Source organism: Pantherophis guttatus, chromosome 5 (genome assembly GCF_059756535.1).
Source record: "Pantherophis guttatus breed Tessera chromosome 5, ASM5975653v1, whole genome shotgun sequence".
In the NCBI taxonomy this organism is placed as follows: Eukaryota; Metazoa; Chordata; class Lepidosauria; order Squamata; family Colubridae; genus Pantherophis; species Pantherophis guttatus.
The window spans coordinates 39,867,765-39,884,811 of NC_142067.1; the positions used below are offsets into that span (position 1 = coordinate 39,867,765).

Genomic DNA, 17,047 nt, shown 5'->3' on the forward strand with positions numbered 1-17,047 from the left:
TTATATGATATGAATCCAGCCACTTGAATTCTGACTATTTATAAAGTACAAATTATTCCATTGTCTATCATAGATTGACAAATTGAGACTTACAACATACCACTAATGAAAAAAGTTTATTAAAATATTCACAAGAGTACAATATAAAGCTGCTTATGAGAATATGGAGAAGAAAGAAGACTTGTACAATAAAAAAATTCCAGTTTTTAAAAAGTGCAGAAACAAGGTAAAAAAGGGCTCAGTGTTGCATGGCATGGATTTACCTAGTGACAGGAAATCTTAGAACATCTAAGGTTTGGGAAGTTAACTTTCACAACCAGAAGTCATTTGTCTTTTATAGAAAAGTACAGCACCACAAAAACACTGCTCATACATAAGTTGAGAGATTTTTGTACCTTAGTTTGGAATCTGAATTCAATACATGAAAAGTGCAACTCTCAGCATTCACAAATAGAAACAATTAAGTGTTTTGGACAGTTACATGATTTTGTAATCTATTAAGACTTGGGTTTCAGGCTTGTATATTGATGACTGAATTACTACTTCTACCAAAATATACTAAGAGAAAGGAAACTGTAGTGTAAATTGAGCTAGTTACAAGACAGAGTATAATTACTTGAAAAAATGATGCATCAGGACAAGTCTAAATGCCTGATGAAAGAAACAAAGATGCCATTGAATTTTATGTTAACAATTGGGATTGATTTTACCTTTTATGATTTTTTCTGAATAAATTCGAATTTAATTATTCAGTTTGTTCACCTGAAGTATTGTTTAGGATTCAACTTTTTGTTCAAAAATTAGATTTCTTCATCTTCAAATGTAATTTTTTTGTAGGGGATATGAACATAGAAATTTAACTGACAGTAAACAACAGTATCATGATAAATCTGAGGTCTTTGGACTTCTAAAAATATAATGACAATATGGTTTATGTAATGAAGATCAAGGAATATTTTAGCACCATTCACAGCAAAGTTCAATGAGTTCAAACAAAAGAAGCAAAGCTTCTCATTACAATATTCCTGAAAAGACAACTTCTACATTAACATCTAAACCTCCTCATTCCCCCCGTAAAACAGAAATCTCAGCATCAGCCAACTGTTTCTTGTCCACTCACTGAGGCTCCATTACTGAGGAATAACGAATTCCGTGGTGAATACCCTGATGAATGCCTTGTTCTTAATTAAAGTATGTAATATAATTTTGATACAGTGTTTCCATAAATATGGCTCAAAAATGTTACTCATTATTCTAAATCACACTTAAGACATTTAAAACAGATTTAAATATCTTTTGGTTAATTCTAAATAGCTGCTCAAGTGTTTAAATCTAGGGATATTTGGACAAATTTTCAGACAATTTAAAGTTTTGCATGAAATGTTCACACATAACCTCCACAAATATGGAGAGCTAACTGCACTGGTTAAAGATAGAAAACACTTCTTGTGTGCTGCACAGACTAGCAATTTAATATTTGCCAGCCCTTGATTCAATGAAAAAGCTCCATTTTTTAAAAGAATACTTAAACTTATTTTTCATGTATAAAGCTGAACAAACATATGAGCAGATATTGTAGACATGTAAAGTACTTCAGAAAAAAGCAATAATAGCACCAGTGTACCTGAAACACTGAGGTAGAGAGAAGGATGGAGAGCAGATTCAGAGTTGATAGGAATGACATCATAAAGATAAAAGGAGTGGAACAGACTTCTTCCACAGTAAAGAAGCATACAGCTATTTAAGTTTCAAAGTAAATTTGAATGAGATTTAAGAACTAATGGCAGTAAAACTGTCCTAACATACGTATATCTTCCATGAAATGCCATAAAAGATTAAACTGTACCATTTGTTTTTGCAACTGCAACATCAACCAGCCTTTTGTAACTCTTAGAAGTACACTATAGAGAGATTTATAGATTATAGAAAGGCACATCAAAATTAGCACCCTATTTTGCTCAAAGAGGTAACAGTGTTTCGTCTTTGTTGCTGAAACCAGAAAAGAGCCAGAAAAACACTTCAAGACATTTGTTACTGTTGCTGTCGAGCCCGTCACATCGCTCGACAACACAGGGATGGGAAGGAAGAGCGGTGGAAAGAGCAGAGCGACCTGCTATCCTGAGCGGCACGTCTGTTCATGGGGTTGGTAGTAGTAGCACCGGTGTAGGCAGTAAGGCCCGGGGACATGGAGTGCATCGGTGACATGGGTGACGGGGATTGCTGTTGCTGCTGGCCAATGCGGCGGATGATCGAGGCATTGAAGGGCATTCCGCGGCAGACGGCCAGCCGGACATTCGACGGAGGCAAATGGAAGAAGCGGCCCAGACGTCGCTGCTCCGCTGACGCGGCAAAGGGGTGGCGCAAGGGAGACGATACACAGCTGATGGAAGCCCAGGGCAGCCGACAGAGGCGCGGCAGCTGGGTGGGGCGGCATAATAAAAGCACTACGAGGCAAACGCTCATAGTGCCAACTTTGAACCATTGCGAACTCACCGTTTCCTCGGAGCTAATGACAGCATTAAACCAGCATTGCAACTCTTGAGTTACTCGTTTCGGTGTGCTTTGTGTCCCTCAGGAGAGCGTTTCCAAAGGTGGAGGGAGAGGAGGTGGGTTGAAGATGAGGAAGATGGAGAGTGGAGTTGCTCAACAGGGCCAGGACCCACCACCCTGGATATATTGAGAGAAAGGTTCGGGGAGGCCAGTTTCAGAGATGTGCCTTCATGGCAGCCGTGGGCGACAGGGGGGGAGCCAGCTTCTACCTGGCCAGGACCGTCTGGGACAGACACCCGGTTTCGCTTAGCCAGCCCCAAGTTACACTTAGAGCCTACCCTCGGCAGACCCAGGAAGGCGGAACTTCCCTCCACCGGCACTCACATTCCATCTCTGGAGGATGGGTTAGGGCCTGCTGAACGGGGACTCTGTACTGCTCCCACTCAGGGTTCATGGGACGGACACACCGGCCCAGGGCATCATTTTGATACCCATGGAACCCCTGGGGCCCGTGTTACGTACCACAGGTTTGCCAGGTAGAGCCCGGTGTGGGGCCCCGGAGTATGGCCTCCCCAGACGATTTGGGGACCACCACCATTACAAGCGACTTTTGATGGGAGTCCGGACGGGGTGGCTATCTTCTTGAGCCAGGTCATTAGTTACATGGATCTGTATGGATGGTTCTACCCGTCCCAATGGGCTATGGTGGTCGCTATCATGACTGTACTGATGGGGGAAGCTGCAGACTGGGTAGACGACCTCTATAGTGACCATGCTCGGGAATTGACTGATGTCGGCATGTTTCTGGAGAGCCTTAGGGCTCTCTTTGAGGATGAGTCCAGAACGCAACTGGCTGAGGGAGAGCTGGTGTCTCTTAAACAGAGAGGAAGACCTGCCAAAGGAGTTCCAGAAAATAGCAGGGAGATTGCGGGCATGGGCTGAAAGCATGCTTGTACACCAGTTTCACATAGGCTTGGACCGTGATTTGAGACAAGCATGCATTTATAGAAGTCTGCCACCCCGCCTTACTGAGTGGTTTAGGGCAGCCATAGACCTGGATGTCGGCCTGAAAGAATTCCGTTTCAGAGGTGTAGCAGGACCAACCCAGATGAGACGTGCTCCAGACAGACCCCCATCAACAAGAGACTCAGGGAGATCGATTGCAACTACTGGGACTTTGGACACCACCCAGAGACCACCATTCCGGTGTTTCAGGTGCAATCAAGTCGGCCATAGAGCCTTGGACTGCCCCCTACCTCCAACACAACCACCGACAGGTCCGACTCCAGAGACTGGCAGGAAGAGCCAAGAGCGGGCGCGAACAACCCCGGAGCATTCTAGAGTTGTGTCACAAGCATTGCACTCAGACAACGGAACACCAGCCAAGGAGGCCGGGGGTACAGCGGGACCTGGGGATCTCCCCGTGGTGGTGGGAAACAGCGATGAGGACATCAACGACCCGATGGTAAGTGCTCCTATACGCCCCTTTGTAATTCCGGTCACCCTTCAGGCCATACCCAACGCCACAGCAGTACGACAGGGAGCACTGATTAATTCCGGATGTACCTGGTGCCTGATGAGGAAGTCCCTGGCAGTCGAATTGGGCTTAAGCCTGGTCAGACTAAAGGACCCCATTAGATTTGAACAAATGGACGGGTCAATATTGGGTGGAATACCGGCTACCCATGTTACGGAACTGATATGGTTGAAAATAGGAGAACACTGGGAGTTTCTCCGGTTTGTGGTGGTGGATGTGATGATAGAACCCATCATCCTAGGATTGGCCTGGTTGGATAAATGGAAACCCACGATATGGTGGGAGTGGGGTTACAGGAAACTACACATTGAGCTCAGTCCTGAACCAGTTACGAAAGAACCGTGTGGACGAGCAGAAGATGGCTGGTCAACAAACTCTTTAATGGATAGTAAGCCTCTAGTGCTGGAGGTCCCAGATATATACGCGGATTTGGCGGACGTGTTTAGTGAGGTGGAATGTGATTCACTACCACTACATCGAGTAACAGACTGTGCCATAGAGCTGATATCTGGGGCTAAGTTACCGAAGCCCCGTATGTATTCGATAACCCCGAAAGAATTAGAGGAACTACGTAAATATATAGATAGGAACCTGGCCAGAGGGTTTATTAAACCTAGTCGATCGCATATGGCTGCTCTGGTCCTTTTTCGGGAGAAGGATGGAGGTCTCCGTCTCTGTGTTGATTTTCGTGGCCTGAATGCAGTAAGCATTGGGAGGCATATTACAGTGGAAAACCATTTTTAATTATCCGCTCGGCAGTTATAAATTCTAGGTCATGCCATTCGGTTTGCAGGGTGCACCAGTGGTATTTATGCAATTAATTAATGAGGTCCTGCATGAATATTTGTATTGGGGAGTGTTGGTGTATCTCGATGATATACTCATTTATATGAACACTATGGAAGAACATACACAACTGGTATGCCGGGTGTTAGAGAAACTGCTAGAGGCCAAGTTATTTATTAAAGTGTCAAAATGCGAATTCCACCGCACTGAACTGGATTATCTCTGATATAGGATATCTGAAAAAGGATTGGGAATGGATCCCAATAAAGTCACCACCATATTGGAGTGGCAAGCCCCGGGGACGAGGAAGCAATTGCAGAGCTTCCTTGGATTTGCTAACTTTTATAGGCAGTTTATCCCAGCATTTGCCCTTATAGCATTACCCCTTACGAATCTCCTACGCACACGAGGGAGTAACGAAAAAGCAAGGCCAGGGCAACGTATAATATGGACCTCTGATTGTCAGAAGGCCTTCGAAGAGTTGAAAGCCCAGTTTGCCTGGGCTCCCATACTCCAATACCCTAACCAACAGAAGCCATTTGTAATGCAAGCAGATGTGAGTGATGTGGCCATTGGGGCTGTGCTACTGCAATCCAACGAACAAGGCCAATTACAACCATGTGCATATACCTCTAAAAAATTTATCCCTACTGAGAGGAGATGGGCCATATGGGAAAAGGAGGCATTCACTGTTCAATGGGCACTCCTTACATGGCGGCACATATTGGAGGAGGCAAGAACGCAATTCTGATGAGTCCACAGAGGCAAGTTGAGATATCTAGTTAGATGGAAAGGGTACCCATATGAAGAGGCTTCTTGGGTGCCCGTGGAGGACGTTAACGCAAACCGGCTTCTCAGACGGTTCCATAGAAAGAACCCACTGAAACCAGGGGCCGCTGTTGACTTGTCTACTTTATATCTCACAGAAGGACCCTTGGTGAAGGGGAGCCACCTCGTCACATCGTTTGACAACACAGGGATGGGAAGGAAGAGCGGTGGAAAGAGCAGAGCGACCTGCTATCCTGAGAGGCGCGTCTGTTCACGGGGTTGGTGGTGGTAGTACCGGGTGTAGGCGGTCGAGCGCGGGGACACAGAGTGCGTCGGTGATGGGGGATGGGGATTGCTGTTGCTGCTGGCCAACACGGCAGACGATCGAGGCATTGAAGGGTGTTCCGCGGCAGACAGACAGCCGGACATTCGACGGAAGCGTCATAGGCGAATGGAAGAAGCGGCCCTGACATCACTGCTCCGCTGACATGGCAAAGGGGCGGCACAGGGGAGGCGCTACACAGCTGATGGAAGCCCAGGCGGCCTACGGAGGCGTGGCGGCTGGGTGAGGCGGCATGATAAAAGCGCTACAAGGCAAATGCTCATAGCACCAACTCTGAACCGTTGCGAACTCACCGTTTCCTCGGAGCTAACGACAGCATTAAACCAGCGTTGCAACCCTGAGTTACTCCTTTTTGGTGTGCTTTGTGTCTGCTGACTTCGTTTTGTCCAGGAAGGCTGAGAGTTGCACTATAAAAATTACTTGATTAAAACTTTTATCTGTCTCAAAGTTTGTTTATGAGAGACTGCCTGTAAATTCCTTGAAGAGAACAATTTGCCTTCCATTATGTTGGAAACTAAAGCAGGTAAAGATTACTTCTCCTGGTAAAGGGGGACATTAGAGTGGAAGAAGACATACGTTCTATGAAAAATTAGATCTGTAAAAAAATGCAAAAATATTAATTAAGAGAAATCATGCAGAAGTAGTTCTTGTGTCCATTTCAAAAGTAACATAAAAAGTACCAATTCCATTAGAATATCCAAGTATTTCCAGTTTTTCCATATAACAATTGACAAATTGTCTAAAGGTGTAACATGAATGTTTGTTTTTTCCCCTTTTCCTAAATATATAATGAACTATTGGCCATTTATAAGCAGAATTATCATCATATTTTAACATGCAACATTGTTCTCATTTCTGTATGATTAAATAGACTATTTACACACAGTTCATATATAATCTCTTTCTCTCTGTATGCACATGCATTGGTCTTAGCCTAGGCATCAAAGGCCACATATGAGTTCTCTGGGTCAATTTTCTTCAAGCGATTCCAGTTTGAACTTTTGTTAAGCTTCGGATAGGTTGTAATCTCCTCAATTTTTCCGAATATCAGCATAGACCACAGACTCTGATTTGTTGATTCTGTCGCTGTAATGTCCTCCAGAGTGATCTAATTGTGCATAAATTACTGGTCCCTAAAAACAGAAAAAATAAACATGGTATAAACATTTAATTATTCTATCAGTGGCTAGTGAAAACTCAGAATCACATGCAGATAAAAACAAGGGATTTTATTTCCTCTTTTTGAAACCCAGTCTTAGAAATCATACCAATTATGTGGATTATTCCTGTAACCATCGATCTGTTGAAATAAACAAATATAAAATTCACAGCAAATGGCTTATAGTCCTTTGTTTTGCATTCTTCGTGGAGATAAGATCTTTTGTAGTTTATGTGGCAACATAGTCAAACACAGTGCAGAGAATGAACGCTTCTTCAAAAGTACATCAAGTAATCACAGCCCTACTAAATCAGTTCATTCACAAGATTCCACTTTTCCACACACTTACCATCACAGATTATAGGTATTTGTGTAGGTGGCATTTATAATTCAAGAAAAGGAAGTATATGGAATACCATCATGTAATCTGTCAGCCAAACAATGTAGGCTGGTGACCCCCAGGGGAAGGGCCTTCTCTGTGGGGGCACCTACCCTCTGGAACCAGCTGCCCCCAGAGATAAGGAGAATCCAAGACCTCGGTGCCTTCCGCCGTGCCCTTAAAACTTTCTTTTTTCAGCGAGCCGGGCTGGCCTAACACTTTTTAAAAATGTTTTTAATTGTTTTGTCATTGCTTTTAATTATGGGGCCAAATATATATATATATATATATATATCTTTTTAATTGTATTTTAATGTTTGTAGTTTATGTTTTTACTTTGGCTGTACACCGTCCTGAGTCCTCAGGGAGAAGGGCGGTATATAAATTTGATATAAAATAAAATAAAAATAAAATAAAGAAAGGAGCAAGTAGCTGAAGAATAATTCCTAGGCATTTACATTTTACAACTTTGTGAATCTTTCTCAACAATATTCGGAGTACAAAATTATATTCGTTACAGTAACTTTGTCCCATATCTTTCAGAATAAGTCCCAAACCTTTAAGTGATAAGGTATAGCTTAATTACAAGTATTAGAATTATTGAATAGGACTTAACATTAGGACAGAAATCTGAGTTTCATTTAATGGATTGACAGGGCAGATAAGGAAGCATTTTATAAGGAGAAAAATAATTGGGAAGAATGAATATGGTATATGTTAACTGCAAACAAGTAGGGGAAAAAAAGAAAGATTTTATTTTTCTCAAAATGCAACTGCCATCTTAAAAAAAAGTTGTTTCTTTTATGTGCAAGTTTTCTTATTTAACATGCTTTTTCTAGCTACTACAAATATTGTAGGGGATTCATGCAACTATTTTCTAGCAAGGACCTTTGATCAGGGGAACATCATAGTCTCCTGTAGGAATTTCCAACTGTAATCAGTTATATAAATAATAATTTGCTGCAAAAAGAAGTAATTTGCAGTCGTTTTGTGTCAATTATTTGAATTTCATTTGAATAAATTATTTAAATTTATGTCAATCCTTGGAAAGGGCAATCCCATTTCAACCACTTTAAAATACTCATATATCTTAGTCTAGGTAACTAGTAAATATTGCCAGATAAATCTCAAGAGAAAAACATAAAACATGGAGAAGTATGCCAGGAAAATTGTATTTCGGGGGGGGAAAAGAAAACATATACATGTTGCCTGAAAAGTTTCAAGTAGAAAGGGCGTTGCCTTACCTGAATGCCCGTTCTGCTGAGCTCGGGGGGCCAACAGTCAGGAATGGATTAGCTCCATCATCTGTCCTAGGACTGAGTCTGCAAGATGTTAAGCTCCTCCTCTTCCTCTTGCTTCCCAGCTTTCTGACAAGGGAGATGTGGCAGACTGGCATGCTGAGCTGAAAAGATAAGATTAGTACACACACACCCGGCGAGGACCGGAAAACTCCAAGGTGGGGCTGACTGCTGGCCCCCCGAGCTCAGCAGAACGGGCATTCAGGTAAGGCAATGCCCTTTCTTTCTGAGCATGTGGGCCAGCAGTTAGGAATGGGACATGCCAAAGCAGGAAACCTAATGGGTGGGACCTGTCCAGTCCTGAGCCGCCGACCCCATGTGTACCTGTTGCAAAACCCTGCGGCTGAAAGCTGGGTCCGAGGCATAGGCGTCCAACTTATAGTGGCAGATGAATGGGGAAGGAGTGGACCAGGTGGCTGCCCTGCACACTTCATCTAAGGAGGCCTGAGTGGACCATGCCGCTGAAGTTGCAGCACTGCGAGTCGAATGAGCTGTAATGCATCGAGGGGCTGGCAAGGCCAGGGAATCGTAGTTCGGGCAATAGTTGCCCGAAGCCAGCGCCCAATGGTGGAAGAAGTAACCTTATGGCCCAGGGATGCCGGTTGGAAGGACACGAAGAGACTCTCCGACCTCCGAATGGAGGATGTCCATTTAAGATAGATATGGAAAGCCCGACGAACGTCCAAGTTGTGCCAGATGTGCTCTAAGCGATGGGAAGGCTGAGGGCAAAAATTAGGCAACACCAATTCCTGGGTCCTATGGAAAGGTGAATTAATTAAAGGTGGACAAAGGTGGGGTGTAGTCAAAGGACAACCCTATCAGCATGGAAGATGCACAGGTCGTCCCTCGTGAAGAGGCCTTCCAGCTCTGAAACCCGGTGGGCTGAGGTAATAGCAACCAAATAGGCCACCTTGTAGGATAGGAAGCAAAGGCTTATCTCCTGCAAAGGCTCAAAGGGACCCCAGGTGAGCACATTGAGGACTTTAGGAAGGTCCCAAGTTGGGTATTGGTGAAGCACGGGAGGGCAGAGGTTCGTAGCCCCTCTAAGAAACTGCCTAATCAGGGGAAGCCTGGAAAGGGAGCCCATGGCCCCGCAGGACAAGATAGAAGAAAGAGCAGTTACCTGTCTCCGTAGTGTGTTAGGCGACAGTCCCGCCTCGAAACCGTCCTACAGGAACTCGAGGACATTCACCGTGGAAGCTTCCGTGGGAGCAAGGTTCCATCTATCACACCAGCTGCAGAAGGTGTTCCAAGTAGAGTTGTAAATGCGGGTGGTGGATGCACAGTGGGATGCCTGCAGTGTATCTATGACCCTCGGGGGGAGGTTGCGGCCCCAGAGCAGATGCCGCTCAAGCACCAGGTAGTCAGTTGGAGCCACCTGGGGTCCGGGTGGACCAATGACCCCTGGCTGAGAGACACCTTGACCAGGGGAAGCCTCCACGGAGGGGCCACTGACAAGGCCATCAGTCCATGAACCAGGGTTGACACGGCCAATAAGGAGTGATCAGGATGAGTTCTGCCATTTGTTCCAGCATCTTCCGAACAACCCTGGAAATCATGTGAAGTGGCGGGAAGGCATAAAGTAAGCCCGGAGGCCAAAGGCTGCGCAGAGCATCCACGCCCTCCACTCCCATCATCAGGAACCTCAAGAAGAATCTCGACGTCTGATGGTTGGTCAGGGAGGCAAAAAGATCGACTACTGGGTGTCCAAAGCAAAGGGTGATCTCCTGGAAGAGGGAGGGGTAGAGGTGCCACTCCCTGTGGTCCACCGATGCCCGGCTGAGAAGGTCCGCCTGAATGTTCGCCTTCCCTGAAATGTGGGAGGCCCGGATGGACCTCAAGTGTGTCTCCGCCCAATGTCCCAGTCTCTCGGCTTCCTGCATCAGGTGCTGGGAGTGGGTGCCCCCGAGGCGGTTTACATGGGCCTTTGCGGCCACGTTGTCTGTACGAATTAGTACATGCCTGTCCTGCACTTTGTCCTGGAAAACTCGGAGCACTAGATGGATGGCCCGAAGCTCCAACCAGTTTATGCTGTGGGCCAGGTCACCTCAAGTCCACCAACCATGGGCCATGTCTGAAGCCAGATGTGCCCCCAAACTGTAAAGGCTGGTGTCAGTAGTCAGAACAAGGCAGCGAGGTTCCCTGAATTCCCGTCCCCTGAGAACTGCTGGAGATGTCCACCAGCGAAGGAAGAGATGAACCTGGGGTGGAAGCCAAATCAGGAGGGCAGAAGAGCTCATATAAGCTCATTGATACGGAAGAATGAACCACTGCAGAGTCCTGCAGTGAAGACGTGCCCACGGCACAATGCCGATGCACGACACCATCTTTCCGAGGAGCTGGGAAAGCAATCGCAAGGAGATTGCCTTCCCCGATGTGGTTGTCTTGACCAGTGACCGCAAACTGGCCAGGTTGTCCTGGGAAAGATAGACCTTGCTCTGAACCGTATCTATGACTGCCCCTAGGTGTTGGATGTAGGAATCAGCTGGCTCTTGGCCATGTTGATGGAGAAACCATGACTGCACAGCATCCAAAGGGTGGTCTCCAGATCCTGTAGAGCTAGAAGCTCCAAACTGGACTGGATAAGGAGATCGTCCAAGTAGAACTGAATCCTTATCGGCAGAATCCAGAGGTGGCCTGCTAGCGCTGCCATCAATTTGGTGAACACTCGGGGTGCCGAGGAGAGGCCGAAAGGCAGAGCACAGTATTGATAGTGACGAGCTGCATGGCAAAACCAAAGAAATTTTCTGTAGGCCGGGTGAATGGGGACATGGAGATAAGCCTCCATCAGGTCCACTGACATGAGGACATCACCTTCCCTGATGCTCTCCAAGATGGTCTGGAGAGACTGCATCTTGAACCGTCGATAGACAATTTGACGGTTCAGAGACTTGAGATCGAGAATCGCTCTCCATCCCCCGAGGATTTCTGGATCACGAACAATCAAGAATAAAAGCCCTGTTCATGTTGCTCTGGTGGAACCGGTTCCACGGCCCGAATATCCAGAAGATGTTTGATTGCGAATTCCACCAGAAGACGTGTTTCCCGATGCCGTGAGAGGGGGCATCAGAGAAATCAAGTTGGGGGAGTGGAGAAGAATTCCAGAGAGAGGCCCGACCTGACCGTTTCCCTGACCCAAGCGTCCAAGTAGGATGCCTCTCACTGGCTGGCAAAAAAGTGCCAGGCGGCCCCCGATGGGAGGCTCAGACAAGCAGTCAACGGGTTCTGTGGAAGGGATGACCCCACCCTCCCCAAAATGAGTGTCTGGGTTGTCCCCTCTGATGGGGGCCACCCTGTCTGTCCTGGGACCTGCTGAGACGGGAAATATCTCTGAGGTCTCGGCCCGGAATACCCAGCCTCAGAATCCCAAAAGGGGCGAAAGGAAGCGGGCAGTTGAGGATCAACCCTCTGAGAAATGCTAGGGAGAACCCTGTGCTTTTCCTTGGATTCTATGAGAAGGGGCTCCAGAGGAGCTCCAAAAAATCTGTCGTCCGAATACGGGGAGGATACCAAATGCCATTTATTCTTGGTGTCTAACTGCCACTGGCAGAGCCAGAGAAGGCGGCAAGACACAAGAGTAGAGCCAATTGACTTAGCCGCGAATCGGGAGGCGTTTAAAGTGGCATCCGCTGAGTACTCGAGGGCGGCCACAATCTTGTTCAAGTCCTGATGGGCTTGGGAGTCAGAAATAGGTAAGCGCTCCTGTAATTGTTTAAGCCGTAGGAGAGAAGCCTTATTAAAGAAGGATGCAACTCATGATGCCTTAATGGCCCAAGCAGCCCCTTGGTGCGCCTTTGTCAGAGAGTGCTCCAACCTCTTGTCCTCTGGCCAGAAGCCTTCTTCTGGAAGTCCAGTCAGGACAGAAGGAGTAGTGAGAGCGACCACCAGGGGGGTCCACTGATGGAACCTGCAGGATGGAAAAAATGTCAGATGCCATATTATAAAGGTGTCTATCCAGAGCATTGGGGTTAGGTCCCGAAACTGGAGCTGACCACTGTCTCAGGACAACGTCCTTGAACAACTTTGGACCGGGGATCTCCTCAGCCTCAAAGGTAGGCTCCTCGAATAGGGGGACTGAGGTTCGGGCCCTTTCCCCAGCAGTGTCAGATTTAGGCTGTGGTAGACCCAGCCCTGTGGTGATCTTGGCCTTGTGAAGGAGGGATCTTAAGACCTGGGGTTTAAACAGGCCCAATGGCTGGTCTGGGGACAGATCCTCATCATCCGACAATCCCTGCTCCCCCACTTCTTCTCCTGCAACCGAACCCTGACTGGGTGAGGCCCTGGTAAGTCCTGGACCTGGGCCTGTTCTAGATCCTCAGAGAACTGTGACTGTTGGTGTGCCTCCTGAGACCTGGAAAGATCTGACACCCATGGTTCTACGCTGCATCTCAGAAGCGATGCCCCTTTGAACAGCTTCCTGAATAAGGGCAGCTAGATCTGGTAAAGGCAGAGACTGAACCCCTGCCTGAAAATGGCCCGCCTCTGTAGGTAGAAGGACAGACCCCGCTTGTGACTCCTGGGGCCTAACCCCTGCTTGAGGCTCCTGGGGCCCCAACAGAATGCTGTGGTTGCCCTTGGTGGGCTGTCCAGAGGGGTCCTGAGGGGAGCAAATAGCTGTGCGCTGACTTCAGCATGCCTGGAGGCAGAAGTGGAGGGGTCCCCATTCGGGGACCAGGCAAGAGGTGGGTCTTGGGGTGCAGGCATAACCAGGGTCCCCTGGGCCGCCGATGAAGAAGGGCCAGATGCCGGAGCAGCTGGAGCAGGGGTCATCTCCTTAAGAAGAGAGGGACCCAGTAGAGATGGCTGGGAGGATTCCCCTAAGGAGAAGTCAGACAGGCCTCATTTAGAAGGGCAGGTTGAAGAGGTGGCAGCCATCTTGAGGCTGCAAGTGTCACTGTAGGCCTCTAATAAGCACGAGGTGAAAACAAAATGGTGGACGGCCCTAAACCACCTGCAGTAGGCGAAGATGGCAAGTCCGCGGCTTAGAGCTCCTGCTGCCTTTTCAGCCCGGGAAATGAATTGGAATGGCCTTACTGGGATCGCCGCTCTGCCCTGGCCCCCGCCGCTGCCTCAGCAATCAGTCTCTTTGGCGAAGCGCCGGAACGGACTGGAAATAGCGGGAGGGTTGGAAGCCTCCAAACCCCTGCTGCACCAGCCAGGCATATGGGCAAAGCCCAGGAAACGCCGCTCTGGCAATCTGCTGGCCGGCAGAAACCACCACCGATAAGAAGCGGCCATCAGTGGACTCCGACTGAGGCCGTTCATGCTGGAAGAGCAGGACCTCGACCAGCCGAGCTGGGAGGTGCCTGCAGAACTGCCAACGCGGTCTTCAGCGGGATCAGGCATGAGCCTTTCATGCTGGTAAACTGAGGGCTCTACCAGATATCAGGGAGCCCTCAGAGCCGATTAGTTGACAAGCGGCTTAAAGCGTGAAGGGAAAAAACCCCTCACGCTGGAATTGACTCAACCGGTGTTTTGGGAGCCAAAATAGACTTTCAAGCAGTCAAGAATGGGCAGCTCAGCAAAATATGCCCATTCAGATCGTCTGAGTCTGAAAGCTGGGAAGCAAGAAGAAGAGGAGGAGCTTAACAGCCTGCAGACTCAGTCCTAGGACAGATGACGGAGTTAAACCAATCCTGACTGCTGGCCCCCACACTCAGAGAGAAAGCTATATTGATCAGATATATTTGCTTCTCAGCAGAAATTATGGGAAAAAGATTTTAGCATTCAAAAGCGCTGTCTGGAGTGCTATGTAACTGAGATATTGTCTTCTAATTTATCCATTATACATATAGGAACCCAGATAACCAATCAGGTCAGTATTAGACCTAGAAAGCAGAGAACATGGTTAATTATCACATTCAAAATGATCAAGCATTCTACAGATGAACAAAGGAAAAGGAGAATGAGTACTATATACCAGTTGAACATGCACAATTGTGAGAAATTATGGTTCAGACAAATTTATTGATAAAGACAAGAGGGCAAACCTGATGAGTCTAGCTGAAGATGGAATGAATCTACAAAGGTTGTTTTCAGACATGCCATCTGAAATTCAACCTGGGCAACAAGTTTCTGCTTTCAGAACAAGCAATGTTAATCTTTAAGACTAAATATTTAGGAAATAAATAGGATACCAGGATATTGTGGATAGGTAATGCACAAGCTGTTACTTTGAAGGTACAGTATTAAGCTGGTGAAGTTTTTTTTATTCCCCACCCCCAATCTTCCTCAGTATATATTTATTTATTTTAAATCCTCCTTATTCTAACAGCAGCAATACAAATTCCTATAGAAAGTTATATTCTGGTGCCCACAAAAATGATTGTGTGAAAATAAATATATAGATATAGTATTATAAAATAGCTGTATCTCAATTCTAAATTTGATGTGTTTTAAGTCATTGCCAGAACTTCTGGTAGCATTTTAAGTATAGAAAAAAGAGAAACCAAGGGATAAATGCTACATATTCCAATATACTTTTAAAAGTATATTGGAAAGCACTTCTGATTCTAAATTTCTGAAACAAATCAACAGTACCCTGATACACTAAGTGGGCACTAGAGTCTGTGCTGATATTAAGAAAAAAAGTTATTTTTATTTCTTTTTATTTAATTCATTACAGCTTCTTTTATGTCTCTATTAAAGGAACATAAAAATTGTCTGTAGAATAGGGATTCCATATGGGCTGCAGAAATCCAGTGAACATCAAGTTGGCAACAATTTAATAAATCATTAACTGTAGGTTGCCATACAGTGTCTGTCTGAGTAGATATGACAACTCTACTGTAAAATGCCTGGCTGAATGCATTTTTGTATCCATACAATGTTCTCAGACATGAGATGTGTTCAAATGCAAGCCACCACTGGGAAATAGATAGAAAGCAACACACAGTTTGAACTCTGAACTATATGTTGAAACAATATCTAATAGGGGTCAAACCTCTGTATTTTTAACTGAATTCCATAACACAAATGTAATCACTTTTGATTACATAATCTTTCTCTAAATTGACAAATGTACAATATAGTGCATTGTAGTAGTAGTGTAACTATTAATTACTTATTTAGTGTATTAGTGGTACACTACTACATAAATATAACCTACTTCTACTTCTACCAATTCACTACTGTGGTACTGTCAGTAAAAGATAAAGATTTGCCCTATCCAGTAGTGTCTGACTGTAGGGGCCGGTGCTCATCTCCATTTCTTAGCCAAGAGTCAGTGTTGTCCAAAGATATTTCTGTGGTCATGTGGCCAGCATGAGTATATGCCAAAGACATACAGAATGCTGTTACCTTTCCATCAAAGTGGTACTCAAATGCTTTCAAACTGCTAAGTTGGCAGAAGCTGGGGCAAATAATGGGAGTTCACTTTGTCACACAGTGCTTGGGTTTCAAACTGCCGACCTTCTGGAAGACAAGCCCAGTGTCTTAACTGCTAGGCCACTGTGCCTCCTTTACTATTACAACTACATTATAAAATTCGACGAATAGCCTCCAAAACCAAGTCAATTTCATCCATCAGTTATTACCTATTTGCCAGGCAGCAAAGCAAGCCAACATGTGATCAATACCATTATTCCTTTTAAGGAGTTCATAATCCAGGTCTATATTTAAGTACTGACTCATCTGGTATTCATAACTGACAAGAAACTCTATGTTGGTAAATGGTTGACACTATTCCTTTGGAACTCATCATACAAACATTACCATTAGTTTCCTTCCCCTACTATACTCTAGCAATTAATAAACAAAATCTTGCCAGCTAATTTCTGGACTTACAGTCAAGACTACTAATAGTAATCTGCAACCACTGAAAGTATCATGTGGAACTCTGTAAGTTAGAACATAGCTAAATTTACATTATAGCATCAAACTATCCATAAATAATAATTCCATGTATATAAGTTTCTAATTTTTCCAAAAAACCTTCATAAATGTTTGATGATATTTTATTCCTTACTTAAGGATCTCAAATCATATCATAAAGTCTATGGCTTTCTACTAAACTTTGAACAGATTTGAAAAAGTAAAATCTTTTCTGATCAGTACAATTTCTATCATGTCTTTCCATCCAAAAAAATGATTCACTATAGAAAAAAAAGAGACCTGTTATTTATTACCCCATTTTAAATCAGCCTTACTACCTTCTGCTATACTTGATTCCAAAGTCCCTAGGTCTCTTTCCATGTTACACTCTTAAGCAGTGTATAGTGTTGGCCCAATACTAATGGCAAAAATTAAGAATAATAATGCCTACAATACTATATATATATATATTTAC

General features: G+C 45.3%; 1 protein-coding gene across 3 annotated transcripts in view; it reads right to left on the reverse strand.

Moving 5' to 3' along the window:
* Nucleotides 1-100: 100 nt before the first annotated feature.
* MPZL1 (myelin protein zero like 1) overlaps nucleotides 101-17,047 on the reverse strand; it is a 47,802-nt gene continuing 30,855 nt past the window's right edge. For 2 of the 3 annotated variants that reach the window (XR_015734438.1, XM_034413829.2), the window contains one exon: nucleotides 6,327-7,057. Coding sequence is in view for 1 of the 3 variants with exons in the window: in XM_034413821.3 (XP_034269712.1) it covers nucleotides 6,956-7,057 (102 nt within the window). In the remaining 2 variants the exon portion in view is untranslated. Of the gene's footprint in view, nucleotides 7,058-17,047 lie in introns of all 3 variants that reach the window. The other variant, XM_034413821.3, reaches the window with a different exon arrangement.